General features: G+C 53.5%; 1 protein-coding gene across 1 annotated transcript; it reads right to left on the bottom strand.

Moving 5' to 3' along the window:
• Window positions 1-1,048: 1,048 nt before the first annotated feature.
• LOC121272387 (rhodopsin kinase GRK1-like) lies at window positions 1,049-13,789 on the bottom strand. The gene is made up of 3 exons (XM_041179054.1): window positions 13,594-13,789; window positions 10,181-10,885; window positions 1,049-1,180 (listed from the first exon to the last, which is right to left on the bottom strand). The coding sequence occupies exons 2-3, from the start codon at window positions 10,877-10,879 to the stop codon at window positions 1,049-1,051; spliced, it is 831 nt and encodes a 276-aa protein (XP_041034988.1). The 5' UTR covers window positions 10,880-10,885; window positions 13,594-13,789.
• Between the last annotated feature and the right edge of the window lie 832 nt (window positions 13,790-14,621).

Below are 14,621 nucleotides of genomic sequence, written 5' to 3'. Positions count from 1 at the left end.
TCACAATATTACGGGAACAGACAGGGTCGATAGAAAGAAACTGTTTGGGGAATTTGGGACTGGGTGGGGGCAAAGTCTTAAAAATTAGGAGCTGACCTTTCAGGAGTGAGATGAGGAAACGCTTCCACACACAAAGGTTGGCAGAAGTTTGGAATTCTCTTCCACAAACGTCAATTGACGCTGGATCGATTGTTAATTTTAAATCTGAGACTGACAGGTTTTAGTTAACCAGAGGTACAGAGGGATATGGGGCAAAGTCAGGTGTATGGACTTAGGCCACAGATCAGCCATGATCTCAGTGAATGGCGTGGAACAGGCTTGAGGGGCTGAATGGACTCCTCTAGGTCCAATGTTCCTCATGTGAAAGACAGGCATCAGGTTGAGGATTTTAAATTAAGATGTCAGGAAATGCAGACGCAGCACAGGCCAAAGGGTGCGAGCGATGGACAGTGAGACATGGAGAGAAACAAGGTTCGGGAGGCTGGGTTTCGGACCAGTTTTTTTTATTCATTCATGGGATGTGGGCATCGCTGGCTGGACCCAGCATTCATTACCCATCCCTAATTGCCCCTTGAGAAGGTGGTGGTGAGCTGCCTTCTTGAACCGCTGCAGTCCATGTGGTGTAGGTACACCCACAGCGCTGTTAGGGAGGGAGTTCCAGGATTTTGACCCAGAGACAGTGAAGGAACGGCCGATATATTTCCAAGTCAGGATGGTGAGTGACTTAGAGGAGAACTTCCAGGTGGTGGTGTTCCCCATGTGTCTGCTGCCCTTGTCCTTCTAGGTGGTAGTGGTCGTGGGTTTGGAAGGTGCTGTCAAAGGAGCCTTGGTGAGTTGCTGCAGTACATCTTGTAGATGGTACACACACTGCTGCTGCTGTGTGTTGGTGGTGGAGGGAGTGAACGCTTAAGGTTGGAAGCGGAGGAGGGATAAGGAAGGAATTTTTGGGAGGCACTGGGCAGATTTGGTGATGAAAGTTACAAGTAGGCCAGGTTTTGTTTCCATTTAACATTCAACCCTCCTCTTGGGAGGACACTCAAGATCCTTCTTACCTGAGGTCTCCTCCATTCATTAAGGTCATAACCAGACACAACTCATGTTTGGTCTGAAAGGCATAGGCCAGGGTTACAATGAAACGACTGTGAACCTTGGCAAGAATCCGCTTCTCAACGATCGCAGCCTAGAGAGAGAGGGAGAAAGAGATTGGAGTGAGGCCTGGAGAAAACCAGTGAAGACTGCAGCACCGATTTCCATTTATATAGCGCCTTTAATGTTGTAAAATGTCCTAGGAGCAATTATCCAACACCATTTTGAGCCTGAGCAACAAACAGAGATATTACGGACAAGTGGCCAAAAGCTTGGTCAAAGAGATCAGTTTTAAAGAATGTCTTAAATGAAGAGAGAGGGGGAGAGAGAGAGAGAGAGAGAGGGAGAGAGACGGCGAGAGAGAGAGAGAGAAAGGTGGAGAGGTTTAGGAAGGGAATTCCAGAGCTTAGGGCCCCAGGCAGCTGAAGGCACAGCCGCCAATTGTGGAGCGATGGGAATCGGGAGATGGTCAAGGGGCCGGAATTGGAGGAGCGCAGAGATCTCGGAGGGTTGTAGGGGCTGGAGGAGGTTACAGAGATAGGGAGGGTTGTAGGGGCTGGAGGAGGTCACAGAGGTAGGGAGGGTTGTAGGACTGGAAGAGGTTACAGAGATAGGGAGGGGTGTAGGGACTGGAGGAGGTTACAGAGATAGGGAGCGTTGCAGGACTGGAGGAGGTTACAGAGATATGGAGGGTTGTAGGAGCTGGAGGCATTTAAGAGATAGGGAGGGTTGTAGAAGCTGGAGGAGGCTACAGAGATAGGGAGTGTTGTAGGGACTGGAGGAGGTTACAGAGATAGGGAACGGTGTATGGGGCTGGAGGGGGTTACAGAGATAGGGAGGTTTGTAGGGGCTGGAGGAGGTTACAGAGATAGGGAGGGTTGTAGGGGCTGGAGGAGGTTACAGAGATAGGGAAGGTTGTAGGGGCTGGAGGAGGTTACAGAGATAGGGAGGGTCGTAGGGACTGGAGGAGGTTACAGAGATAGGGAGGGTTGTAGGGGCTGGAGGAGGTTACAGAGATAGGGAGGGTTGTAGGGACTGGAGGAGGTTATAGAGATATGGAGGGTTGTAGGGACTGGAGGAGGTTACAGAGACAGAGAGGATTGTAGGGGCTGGAGGAGGTTACAGAGATAAGGGGGGTTGTAGGGACTGGAGGAGGTTACAGAGATATGGAGGGTTGTAGGGACTGGAGGAGCTTACAGAGACAGAGAGGATTGTAGGGGCTGGAGGAGGTTACAGAGATAGGGAGGGTTGTAGGGGCTGGAGGAGGTTACAGAGATAGGAATGGGTGTAGGGGATGGAGGAGGTTACATGGATAGGGAGGGTTGTAGGGACTGGAGGAGGTTACAGAGATAGGGAAGGGTGTATGGGGCTGGAGGGGATTACAGAGATAGGGAGGTTTGTAGGGGCTGGAGGAGGTTACAGAGATAGGGAGGGTTGTAGGGACTGGAGGAGGTTATAGAGATATGGAGGGTTGTAGGGACTGGAGGAGGTTACAGAGACAGAGAGGATTGTAGGGGCTGGAGGAGGTTACAGAGATAAGGGGGGTTGTAGGGACTGGAGGAGGTTACAGACATACGGAGGGTTGTAGGGACTGGAGGAGGTTACAGAGACAGAGAGGATTGTAGGGGCTGGAGGAGGTTACAGAGATAGGGAGGGTTGTAGGGGATGGAGGAGGTTACATGGATAGGGAGGGTTGTAGGGACTGGAGGAGGTTACAGAGATAGGGAAGGGTGTATGGGGCTGGAGGGGGTTACAGAGATAGGGAGGTTTGTAGGGGCTGGAGGAGGTTACAGAGATAGGGAGGGTTGTAGGGGCTGGAGGAGGTTACAGAGATAGGGAAGGTTGTAGGGGCTGGAGGAGGTTACAGAGATAGGGAGGGTCGTAGGGACTGGAGGAGGTTACAGAGATAGGGAGGGTTGTAGGGGCTGGAGGAGGTTACAGAGATAGGGAGGGTTGTAGGGACTGGAGGAGGTTATAGAGATATGGAGGGTTGTAGGGAATGGAGGAGGTTACAGAGACAGAGAGGATTGTAGGGGCTGGAGGAGGTTACAGAGATAGGGAGGGTTGTAGGGGCTGGAGGGGGTTACAGAGATAGGGAGGGTTTTAGAGGCTGGAGGAGGTTACAGAAATAGGGAGGGTTGTAGGGGCTGGAGGAGGTTACAGAGACAGGGAGAGTTGTAATGGCTGGAGAGTGTTGCAGAGATAGGGAGGTTTGTATGGGCTGGAGGAGGTTACAGAGATAGGGAAGGTTGTAGGGGCTGGAGGAGGTTACAGAGATAGGGAGGGTTATAGGGGCTGGAGGAGGTTACAGAGATAGGGAGGGTTGTAGGGACTGGAGGAGGTTACAGAGATATGGAGGGTTGTAGGGACTGGAGGAGGTTACAGAGACAGAGAGGATTGTAGGGGCTGGAGGAGGTTATGGAGATAGGGAAGGTTGTAGGGGCTGGAGGAGGTTACAGAGATAGGGAGGGTTGTAGGGACTGGAGGAGGTTACAGAGATAGGGAGGGTTGTAGGGGCTGGAGGAGGTTACAGAGATAGGGAGGGTTGTAGGGACTGGAGGAGGTTATAGAGATAGGGAGGGTTGTAGGGACTGGAGGAGGTTACAGAGACAGAGAGGATTGTAGGGGCTGGAGGAGGTTACAGAGATAGGGAGGGTTTTAGGGACTGGAGGAGGTTACAGAGATATGGAGGGTTGTAGGGACTGGAGGAGGTTACAGAGACAGAGAGGATTGTAGGGGCTGGAGGAGGTTACAGAGATAGGGAGGGTTGTAGGGGCTGGAGGAGGTTACAGAGATAGGAATGGATGTAGGGGCTGGAGGAGGTTACAGAGATATGGAGGGTTGTAGGGGCTGGAGGAGGTTACAGAGATAGGGAGGGTTGTAGGAGCTGGAGGAGGTTACAGAGAGAGGGAGGGTTGTAGGACTGGAGGAGGTTACAGAGATAGGGAGGGTTGTAGGGCATGGAGGAGTTTACAGAAATAGGGAGGGTTATAGAGTGTGGAGGAGGTTACAGAAATAGGGAGGGTTGTAGGGTCTGGAGGAGGTTACAGAGATAGGGAAGGGTGTATGTGGCTGGAGGGGGTTACAGAGATAGGGAGGGTTGTAAGGGCTGGAGAAGGTTACAGAGATAGGGAGGGTTGTAGGGACTGGAGGAGGTTACAGAGATAGGGAGGGTTGTAGGGGCTGGAGGAGGTTACAGAGATAGGGAGGGTTGTAGGGACTGGAGGAGGTTATAGAGATATGGAGGGTTGTAGGGAATGGAGGAGGTTACAGAGACAGAGAGGATTGTAGGGGCTGGAGGAGGTTACAGAGATAGGGAGGGTTGTAGGGGCTGGAGGGGGTTACAGAGATAGGGAGGGTTTTAAAGGCTGGAGGAGGTTACAGAAATAGGGAGGGTTGTAGGGGCTGGAGGAGGTTACAGAGACAGGGAGAGTTGTAATGGCTGGAGAGTGTTACAGAGATAGGGAGGTTTGTATGGGCTGGAGGAGGTTACAGAGATAGGGAAGGTTGTAGGGGCTGGAGGAGGTTACAGAGATAGGGAGGGTTATAGGGGCTGGAGGAGGTTACAGAGATAGGGAGGGTTGTAGGGACTGGAGGAGGTTACAGAGATATGGAGGGTTGTAGGGACTGGAGGAGGTTACAGAGACAGAGAGGATTGTAGGGGCTGGAGGAGGTTATGGAGATAGGGAAGGTTGTAGGGGCTGGAGGAGGTTACAGAGATAGGGAGGGTTGTAGGGACTGGAGGAGGTTACAGAGATAGGGAGGGTTGTAGGGGCTGGAGGAGGTTACAGAGACAGAGAGGATTGTAGGGGCTGGAGGAGGTTATGGAGATAGGGAACGTTGTAGGGGCTGGAGGAGGTTACAGAGATAAGGAGGGTTGTAGGGACTGGAGGAGGTTACAGAGATAGGGAGGGTTGTAGGGGCTGGAGGAGGTTACAGAGATAGGGAGGGTTGTAGGGACTGGAGGAGGTTATAGAGATAGGGAGGGTTGTAGGGACTGGAGGAGGTTACAGAGACAGAGAGGATTGTAGGGGCTGGAGGAGGTTACAGAGATAGGGAGGGTTTTAGGGACTGGAGGAGGTTACAGAGATATGGAGGGTTGTAGGGACTGGAGGAGGTTACAGAGACAGAGAGGATTGTAGGGGCTGGAGGAGGTTACAGAGATAGGGAGGGTTGTAGGGGCTGGAGGAGGTTACAGAGATAGGAATGGATGTAGGGGCTGGAGGAGGTTACAGAGATATGGAGGGTTGTAGGGGCTGGAGGAGGTTACAGAGATAGGGAGGGTTGTAGGAGCTGGAGGAGGTTACAGAGAGAGGGAGGGTTGTAGGACTGGAGGAGGTTACAGAGATAGGGAGGGTTGTAGGGCATGGAGGAGTTTACAGAAATAGGGAGGGTTATAGAGTGTGGAGGAGGTTACAGAAATAGGGAGGGTTGTAGGGTCTGGAGGAGGTTACAGAGATAGGGAAGGGTGTATGTGGCTGGAGGGGGTTACAGAGATAGGGAGGGTTGTAAGGGCTGGAGAAGGTTACAGGGATAGGGAGGGTTGTAGGGGCTGGAGGAGGTTACCGAGATAGGGAGGTTTGTAGGGGCTGGAGGAGGTTACAGAGATTGGAAGAGTTGTAGGGACTGGAGGAGGTTACAGCGATAGGGAGGGTCGTAGGGGCTGGAGGGGGTTACAGAGATAGGGAGGGTTGTAGGGGCTGGACGGGGTTACAGAGATAGGGAGTGTTGTAGGGGCTGGAGGGGGTTACAGAGATAGGGAGGGTTGTAGGTGCTGGAGGAGGTTACAGATATAGGGAGGATTGTAGGGACTGAAGGAGATTACAGAGATAGGGAGTGTTGTCGGGGCTGGAAGGGGTTACAGAGATAGGGAGGGTTGCTGGGGCTGGAGGGGGTTACAGAGATAGGGAGGGTTGTACGGGCTGGAGGGGGTTACAGAGATAGGGAGGGATGGAGGGTCTGGTGGAAGTTACAGAGATAGGGAGGGGTGTAGGGACTGGAGGAGGTTACAGAGATAGGGAGCGTTGTAGGGGCTGTTGGAGGTTACAGAGATAGGGAGGGGTGTAGGGGCTGGAGGAGGTTACAGAGATAGGGAGGGGTGTAGGGGCTGGAGGGGGTTACAGAGATAGGGAGGGTTGTAGGTGCTGGAGGAGGTTACAGATATAGGGAGGATTGTAGGGACTGAAGGAGATTACAGAGATAGGGAGTGTTGTCGGGGCTGGAAGGGGTTACAGAGATAGGGAGGGTTTCTGGGGCTGGAGGGGGTTACAGAGATAGGGAGGGTTGTACGGGCTGGAGGGGGTTACAGAGATAGGGAGGGATGTAGGGGCTGGTGGAAGTTACAGAGATAGGGAGGGGTGTAGGGACTGGAGGAGGTTACAGAGATAGGGAGCGTTGTAGGGGCTGATGGAGGTTACAGAGATAGGGAGGGGTGTAGGGGCTGGAGGAGGTTACAGAGATAGGGAGGGGTGTAGGGGCTGGAGGGGGTTACAGAGATAGGGAGGGTTGTAGGGGTTGGAGGGCTTACAGAGATTGGGAATGGAACGAGGCCCATGGAGAGATTTGAACAAGAAGATAAGAATTCAGGAGACCACTGGAATTGTCACAGAGATAAAAAGGTCTGGCTGAGGGTCTCAGCAAAGGTGCAAAACAGTGGCAAAAGAGGCAATATTATGAGTTGGGAGGCGTGTATCTCAGTGGTAGCTCTGCTACGAGGTTGATATATGTTCGTATCGTGGTCAATGCTTGTGAACAGCCTAGCTGAACCTCAGAATGTTGGCAGGAACTGGATGGGGTCAGTGGTTAGGGGAATGGGGATTGTGCTGCCCGTTTGCCAATATTTAACTGGAACGTGACAATTTGGAGCAAGGCTTCCCTAGCTCATCCCCAGCGTGACCCCATTTTAATGAGTGACCCCAGAGGGAAAGTTTGGGGGTGTGGGGGGGGGGGCGGTGGGGTAACAAGAGTTGCTGAGCAGGGTTGTGGGGGTGGGGGGAGGGTTGGTGGTGGGTGAGGCCTTTACTGTTGTGGGGTGGGGGGCAGCATGAGTGGAAGTGGCAGGATTTCTACAAGAATAACCCCAAATGCCTCGCTTTTTACAGGCTTTTTTTGCAGCAGCAACTGAGCCTCAGAGAGAAGTCCAATAGGCCACGCCCACCATCCCTCCCCTTTGAAGATTTAAAGGGGCCTTGCAGCTGTAAATTCTACAGCAGCCATTGCTGCCTCTCACCTCCTGACCCCAAAATTTCACCTTGTGATCCCACTCGGTGGAGGTGGGGGGGGGTCACGACCCACGGTTTGGGAAGCCCCAGACAGTTTTGAGGCACTGGGGAGGTCGACGAGGGTGACTGTCAGCTCGAGGTGAGTGGCGTCGGTGTACATACAGAGTAAATGGTCCAGAGCCCTGTCATTCACTGGACCGGCACCTTCTTTATGTCACAACTCTGCAATGGGGAGACTCCCCATGTGACACACCCGTCTTCGATAGAGAGGAGATACATTTCCATGCTGTTTGTGGAATCTTGCTGTGCGCATATTGTTCCAACAGTGACAACACTACAAAAAAACGAAGCACAGCCAATGAAGTGTTTCTGAAGTGTAGTTACTGTTGCAAATGGTGCAGCCAATTTACGCACAACAAGATCCCACATTCATAATAATCAGATTATCAACTTTTGTGATGTTGGTTGAGGGATAAGTATCAGCTGCAGAGAGGAATCCCCTGTTCTTCTTCCAAATAGCAGTCATGAGATCTTTTGCTACACTTCATCTGAAAGATGGCATCTCTGACAGTGCAGCACTCCCTCAGTACAGACGCTCTGACAGTGCAGCACTCCCTCAGTACCAACCCTCCGACAGTGCAGCACTCCCTTTGTACTGACCCTCTGACAGTGCAGCACTCCCTCAGTACTGACCCTCTGACAGTGCGGCACTCCCTCAGTACTGACCCTATGACAGTGCAGCACTCCCTCAGTACCGACCCTCCGACAGTGCAGCACTCCCTCAGTACAAACCCTCTGACAGTGCAGCACTCCCTCAGTACAGACCCTCTGACAGTGCGGCGCTCCCTCAGTACTGACCCTCTGACAGTGTAGCACTCCCTCAATACTGCACTGGAGGGTCAACCTAGGCTTTAGGATTCAGGTCCTGAGTGTGACTTGAACCAATAATTTTCTCCGAGACGAGAATGCTCCTCATTTAGCCATGGCGGACACTGTGGTACACCTACAACCCAATGGCATGGACACTGTGGTACACCTACAACCCAATGGCATGGACACTGTGGTACACCTACAACCCAATGGCATGGACACTGTGGTACACCTACAACTCAATGGCATTGACACTGTGGTACACCTACAACCCAATGGCATGGACACTGTGGTACACCTACAACCCAATTTCATGGACACTGTGGTACACCTGCAACCCAATTTCATGGACACTGTGGTACACCTGCAACCCAATTTCATGGACACTGTGGTACACCTACAACCCAATGGCATGGACACTGTGGTACACCTACAACCCAATGGCATGGACACTGTGGTACACCTACAACCCAATGGCATGGACACTGTGGTACACCTACAACCCAATGGTACGGACACTGTGGTACACCTACAACCCAATGGCATGGACACTGTGGTACACCTACAACCCAATGGCATGGACACTGTGGTACAGCTGCAACCCAATGGTATGGACACTGTGGTACACCTACAACCCAATGGCATGGACACTGTGGTACACCTACAACCCAATGGCATTGACACTGTGGTACATCTACAACCCAATGGCATGGACACTGTGGTACACCTACAACCCAATGGCATTAGGGCGAACTCACCGAAGACGAACAAGCTGAAATTCAGCAAAGATAGACAGTCTCAGAGGCTGTGTGAATGGCTGTGTGGGCAATGGATGCCATACATTCCTCCCTTAGCTTGACATCCAGGAAATCTGTCTGCTATTTCACTGCAAAATGATGCAGGGGAAGACCCTGTCTATTCTGTTGGGGTCTCCAACCCTTGTCTGATTTTTAAAAAATTCATTTATGGGATGTGAGCATCGCTGGCTGGGCCCAGTATTTATTGCCCATCCCTAATTGCCCCTTGAGAAGGTGGGGGTGAGCTGCCTTCTTGAACCGCTGCAGTCCCTGTGGTGTAGGTACACCCACCGCGCTGTTAGGGAGGGAGTTCCAGGATTTTGAGCCAGCGACAGTGAAGGAACGGCCGATATATTTCCAAGTCAGGATGGTGAGTGACTTGGAGGGGAACTTCCAGGTGATGGTGTTCCCCATGTGTCTGCTGCCCTTGTCCTTCTAGATGGTAGGGTTGTGAGTTTGGAAGGTGCTGTCGAAGGAACTTGGTGAATTCCTGCAGTGCATCTTGTAGATGGTACACACACTGCTGCTACTGTGTGTCTGTGGTGGAGGGAGTGAATGTTTGTGGATTGGGTGCTGAGCAAGTGGGGCTGCTTTGTCCTGGATGATGTTAAGTTTCTTAAGTGTTGTTGGTGTTACCTGGATGAGTGCAGCTCCCACAACACTCAAGAAGCTCCACATCATCCAGGACAAAGCAGCCCCGCTTGATCAGCACCCAATCCACAAACATTCACTCCCTCCACCACCGACGCACAGTAGCAGCAGTGTGTGTACCATCTACAAGATGCACTGCAGGAACTCACCAAGGCTCCTCAGACAGCACCTTCTAAACCCACGACCACTACCATCTAGCAGGACAAGGGCAGCAGACACATGGGGAACACCACCACCTGGAAGTTCCCCTCCAAGTCACTCACCATCCTGACTTGGAAATATATCGGCCGTTCCTTCACTGTCGCTGGGTCAAAATCCTGGAACTCCCTCCCTAACAGCGCGGTGGGTGTACCTACACCACATGGGACTGCAGCGGCTCAAGAAGGCAGCAGCTCACCCACCACCTTCTCAAGGGGCAATAAATACTGGGCCCCAGCCAGTGATGCCCGCATCCTGTAAATGAATGAAAAATAAAAATCAGGCAAGGGCTGGACGCCCTGGGATCTCCAACCCTGGTCCATGGTGTTGCGGCATCGCCAATGACAAAGTGCCTACCTCGTGCCCCTTCCGTTTCTTCAGCCTTTTCTTGTTCAGTTTCTTGTTGGCGTACATCTTGCCCGTGGCTTTCATCTGGCAGGCGCACACCTCCCCGAAGCCCCCCTTGCCCAGGACCCTGAAGTCCGTGAACCACTCCTCCCCCACGGCCTGGGCCTCCAGCCACTTGAACTGCAGGAACCTGAGGAAGAGGTCGCTGGCCTTGTAGCCGTCCAGGGCGTGGGACTCCAGGTAGGTCAGCAGCTGCTGCTCCGACTCGCGGAAGAGCTGGCTGTGCCCGTTCCTGTGGTCCTCCTTGACCCGGATGATGGCCTTCTCGCCCAGGAAGGAGCAGAAGTCTTGCGAGTCGGAGTCGTAGTACTTGTTGACGATGGTCTGGGCGAGGGGGGCGCGCTGGGCCTCCTCCGAGGTGGTGTAGGCCTCCATGTCCTGCCACAGGCCAGCGGCCATCTTGAATTGCTCCGTGTTCGTCAGCTGCTCCTGGAAGAGCTTCTTCCCGATTGGCTGTTGGCAGCAGATGCTCCTGAAGCTCAGGTCGATCTCCTCCCTCAGGTGCTCGCACTGCGCCACAGGCGGCAGCTTCAGACGGGCCCGCATCTTCTTGTCCCTCGTGGCAAAGGCCGAGGCGCTGTCATTGCTGCCCCGGGCCGCCACGTAAGCAGAATTGGCCACAACTGTTTCCAAACCTCCGAAATCCATGTCAACCTTAAAGAGACAAACAGGCGTCAGAGAGAGAGAGAGAGAGAGAGAAGGAGAACTTGCGTTTCCCTAGCGCCTTCCACTTCGGGACATCCCAGAGCGATTCACAGACAACGAGATACTTTCTGGTGTGTGGCCGCCATTATCATGCGGGGAACGCGGCAGCCAAATAGCGCACAGCAAGCTCCCACAAACAGCTGCCTGGGCAATGGCCCAGGTCCATCTGTTTACATTGATGTAGGTCCAGGGGTAAATATCGGACCCAGGACACGGGACAGATCTACCCCCCCCTTCGCAATAGTGGCTGTGAGATCTTTTATATCCATCTGAGGGGGCAGACTAGGTTTAACACCTCATCTAAAATCGACACCTCAGACAGTGCTGCACCCCCTCAGTCCTGGCACTGGAAGCGTCGGCCTGGATTACGGCTTCAAGTCTCTTCACTGAAACCCAAACCCACATCCAGCTGACTTCTCATCTTCAAATCCCTCCATGGTTTCACATACTCCCTACCTCTGTAACCTTCTCCAGCCCCTACAACCCTCCCTATCACTGGAACCTCCTCCGGCTCCTACAACCCTCCCTATCTTTGTAACCTCCTCCAGCCCCTACAACCCTCCCTATCTCTGTAACCTCCTCCAGCCCCTACAACCCTCCCTATCTCTATAACCTCCTCCAGCCCCTACAATCCTCCCTATCTCTGTAACTTCCTCCAGCCCCTACAACCCTCCCTATCACTGAAACCTCCTCCGGCTCCTACAACCATCCCTATCTTTGTAACCTCCTCCAGCCCCTACAACCCTCCCTATCTCTGTAACCTCCTCCAGCCCCTACAACCCTCCCTATCTCTGTAACCTCCTCCGGCCCCTACAACCCTCCTTATCTCTGTAACCACCTCCAGCCCCTTCAACCCTCCCTATCTCTGTAACCTCCTCCGGCCCCTACAACCCTCCCTATCTCTGTAACTTCCTCCAGCCCCTACACCCCTCCCTATCCCTGTAACCTCCTCCAGCACCTACAACCCTCCCTATCTCTGTAACCTCCTCCAGCCCCTGCAACCCTCCCTATCTCTGTAACCTCCTCCAGCCCCTACAACCCTCCCTATCTCTGTAACCTCCTCCAGCCCCTACAATCATCCCTACCTCTGTAACTTCCTCCAGCCCCTACAAACCTCTCTACCGCTGTAACCTCCTCCAGCCCCTACAACACTCCCTATCTCTGTAACCTCCTCCAGTCCCTATAACCATCCCTACCTCTGTAACCTCCTCCAGCCCCTAGAATCCTCCCTATCTCTGTAACTTCCTCCAGCCCCTACAACCCTCCCTATCTCTGAAACCTCCTCCGGCTCCTACAACCCTCCCTATCTTTGTAACCTCCTCCAGCCCCTACAACCCTCCCTATCTCTGTAACCTCCTCCGGCCCCTACAACCCTCCCTATCTCTGTAACCACCTCCAGCCCCTACAACCCTCCCTATCTCTGTAACCTCCTCCGGCCCCTACAACCCTCCCTATCTCTGTAACCTCCTCCAGCCCCTACAACCCTCCCTATCTCCCTAACCTCCTCAGCCCCTATACCCCTCCCTATCTCTGTAACCTCCTCCAGCCCCTACACCCCTCCCTATCTCTGTAACCCCCTCCAGCCCCTACACCCCTCCCTATCTCTGTAACCTCCTCCAGCCCCTACAACCCTCCCTATCTCTGTAACATCCTCCAGCCCCATAACCCTCCCTATCTCTGTAACCTCCTCCAGCCCCTACAATCCTCCGAGATCTCTGCGCTCTTCCAATTCTGGCCTCTTGACCATCCCCCATCCTCCATCGCTCCACCTTCAGCTGCCTGGGGCCCTAAGCCCTGGAATTCCCTCCCTACGCCTCTCTCTCTCTCTCTCTCTCCCTCTCTATCTCTCTCTATCTCTCTCTCCTCCTTTAAGACGCTCCTTAAAGCCGAAGTCTTTGACTGAGCTTTGACCTGCCCCAATATCTCCCAAAGTGTACTTGGTTGTTGATTGCTTGTCTTGCTCACACGCCTGTGAAATGCATCGGCTTGTTTGAGGTTCAAGGGGCTAGATAAATACGAGTTATTGTTGGAAGGTTTTGCAAATAGCTGAGCAACTTTGTCGATCAGGGAGAATTGAGAGTCGATGCTTTGAAGAAACAGGGATGGGGGGTGGATGGGGGAAGTGATGGTAAACGTTAGGAACACAGGAATTAGGACCTGGGGTAGGCCATTCGGCCCTTCGAGCCTGCTCCACCATTCAATAAGATCATGGCTGATCGGGTTGTGGTCTCAGCTCCACTTTCCTGTCTGTCCCCCTAACCCTGGACTCCCTTGTCGATCAAAGATCTGTCCAACTCAGCCTCGAATATATTCACTGACCCAGCCTCCGCTGCTCTCCGGGGAAGACAGACCCCCTGAGGGAAGAAATTCCTCCTCACCTCCAGCTTAAATGGGGGGGAACCCCCAACTCTGAAACTGCGTCCCCTCGTTCTAGACTCCCCCACGAGAGGAAACATCTGCTCAGCATCCCCCCCCCCCCTGCCGAGCTCCCTCGGGGATCTCGTCTCTTTCAATGAGACCCACCTCTCACTCTTTCTCCACCCCAGTGAGTACGGGCACAGTCCGCTCGATCTCTCCCCTGGGTTCGTGGAGAGCGTTGGGTGGGGAAGGTCCAGTACCAGCACCCAGCGAGGTCCAAACAAGAGAATACAACTTACTGGTCAGCCTCCGAGAAGCCTCACTGCGTCAAGATCGTGATTCCCGTGCAGGAAACCTCTTCCCTCTCGATCCCTGCTCCCAACGATGGGTCCCTCCTCATCCCAGCTCCGGCAGCAACGCCCCCTCGGAGGAGGCTGCTTCCCAGCGATGGTTCACTAAGGACAGCTGGATTACCAGCTGCAGTCAGAAGGAAGGAGCCTTGTCAAATGCCATTAAGAAAATCCACCAGCGAGGGGAAGATTCCCATCTTCAGAGGAGGGATTACTCGAGAGGTCAGAAGCCGCAGCTTAAGCTCATTCCCCAAAATTGGCAGAAACCCTGGCCCCAGGTCCCAGAGGCGTAACCTCCTTGGGGAGGACCGACTGTCGCCTTCGCCAGTTACAATGCGAGACCAAAACGAGCCAGGCCAGAAGCAAGGCAGATCTGCATTTGAGTAGCACCTTTCACCGCCTCAGGCTGTGCCAAAGTGCTTCATGGCCAATCGATGACATTACTGGAAGCGTGCTCACCGTTGCAGTGTAAGAATCGCAGCTGCCAATTGGCGCACAGCAAGCTCCCACGAAGCTAATCCACTGCAGCGGTGTTGGTGCAGGGTTACTTATTGGACCCAGGGGACCAGGGAGAACTCCCCCTCCGCTTCTCCACAATAGGGGCGATGGGATTGTTTACATCCGCCTGAGAGGACAGCTGGGGCCTTGTTTTAATGCCTCATCTCCAGCAGACCCTCAGCATTGACCGTCCAACTGTGCTGCACTCCTTCAGTACTGATCGTCCAATACTACAGCGCTCCCTCAGTACTGAAACTCCGACAGTGCGGCGCTCCCTCAGTACTGACCCGCCGACAGTGCAGCACTCCCTCAGTACTGACTCTCCGACAGTGCGGCACTCCCTCAGTACTGACCCGCCGACAGTGCAGCACTCCCTCAGTACTGACCCTCCGACAGTGCGGCACTCCCTCAGTACTGACTCTCTGACAGTGCAGCAGTCCCTCAGTACTGACCCTCTGACAGTGCTGTACTCCCTCAGT

Source organism: Carcharodon carcharias, chromosome 33 (genome assembly GCF_017639515.1).
Source record: "Carcharodon carcharias isolate sCarCar2 chromosome 33, sCarCar2.pri, whole genome shotgun sequence".
Lineage (NCBI taxonomy): Eukaryota > Metazoa > Chordata > Chondrichthyes > Lamniformes > Lamnidae > Carcharodon > Carcharodon carcharias.
This window is presented reverse-complemented; position numbering and strand designations above follow the sequence as displayed.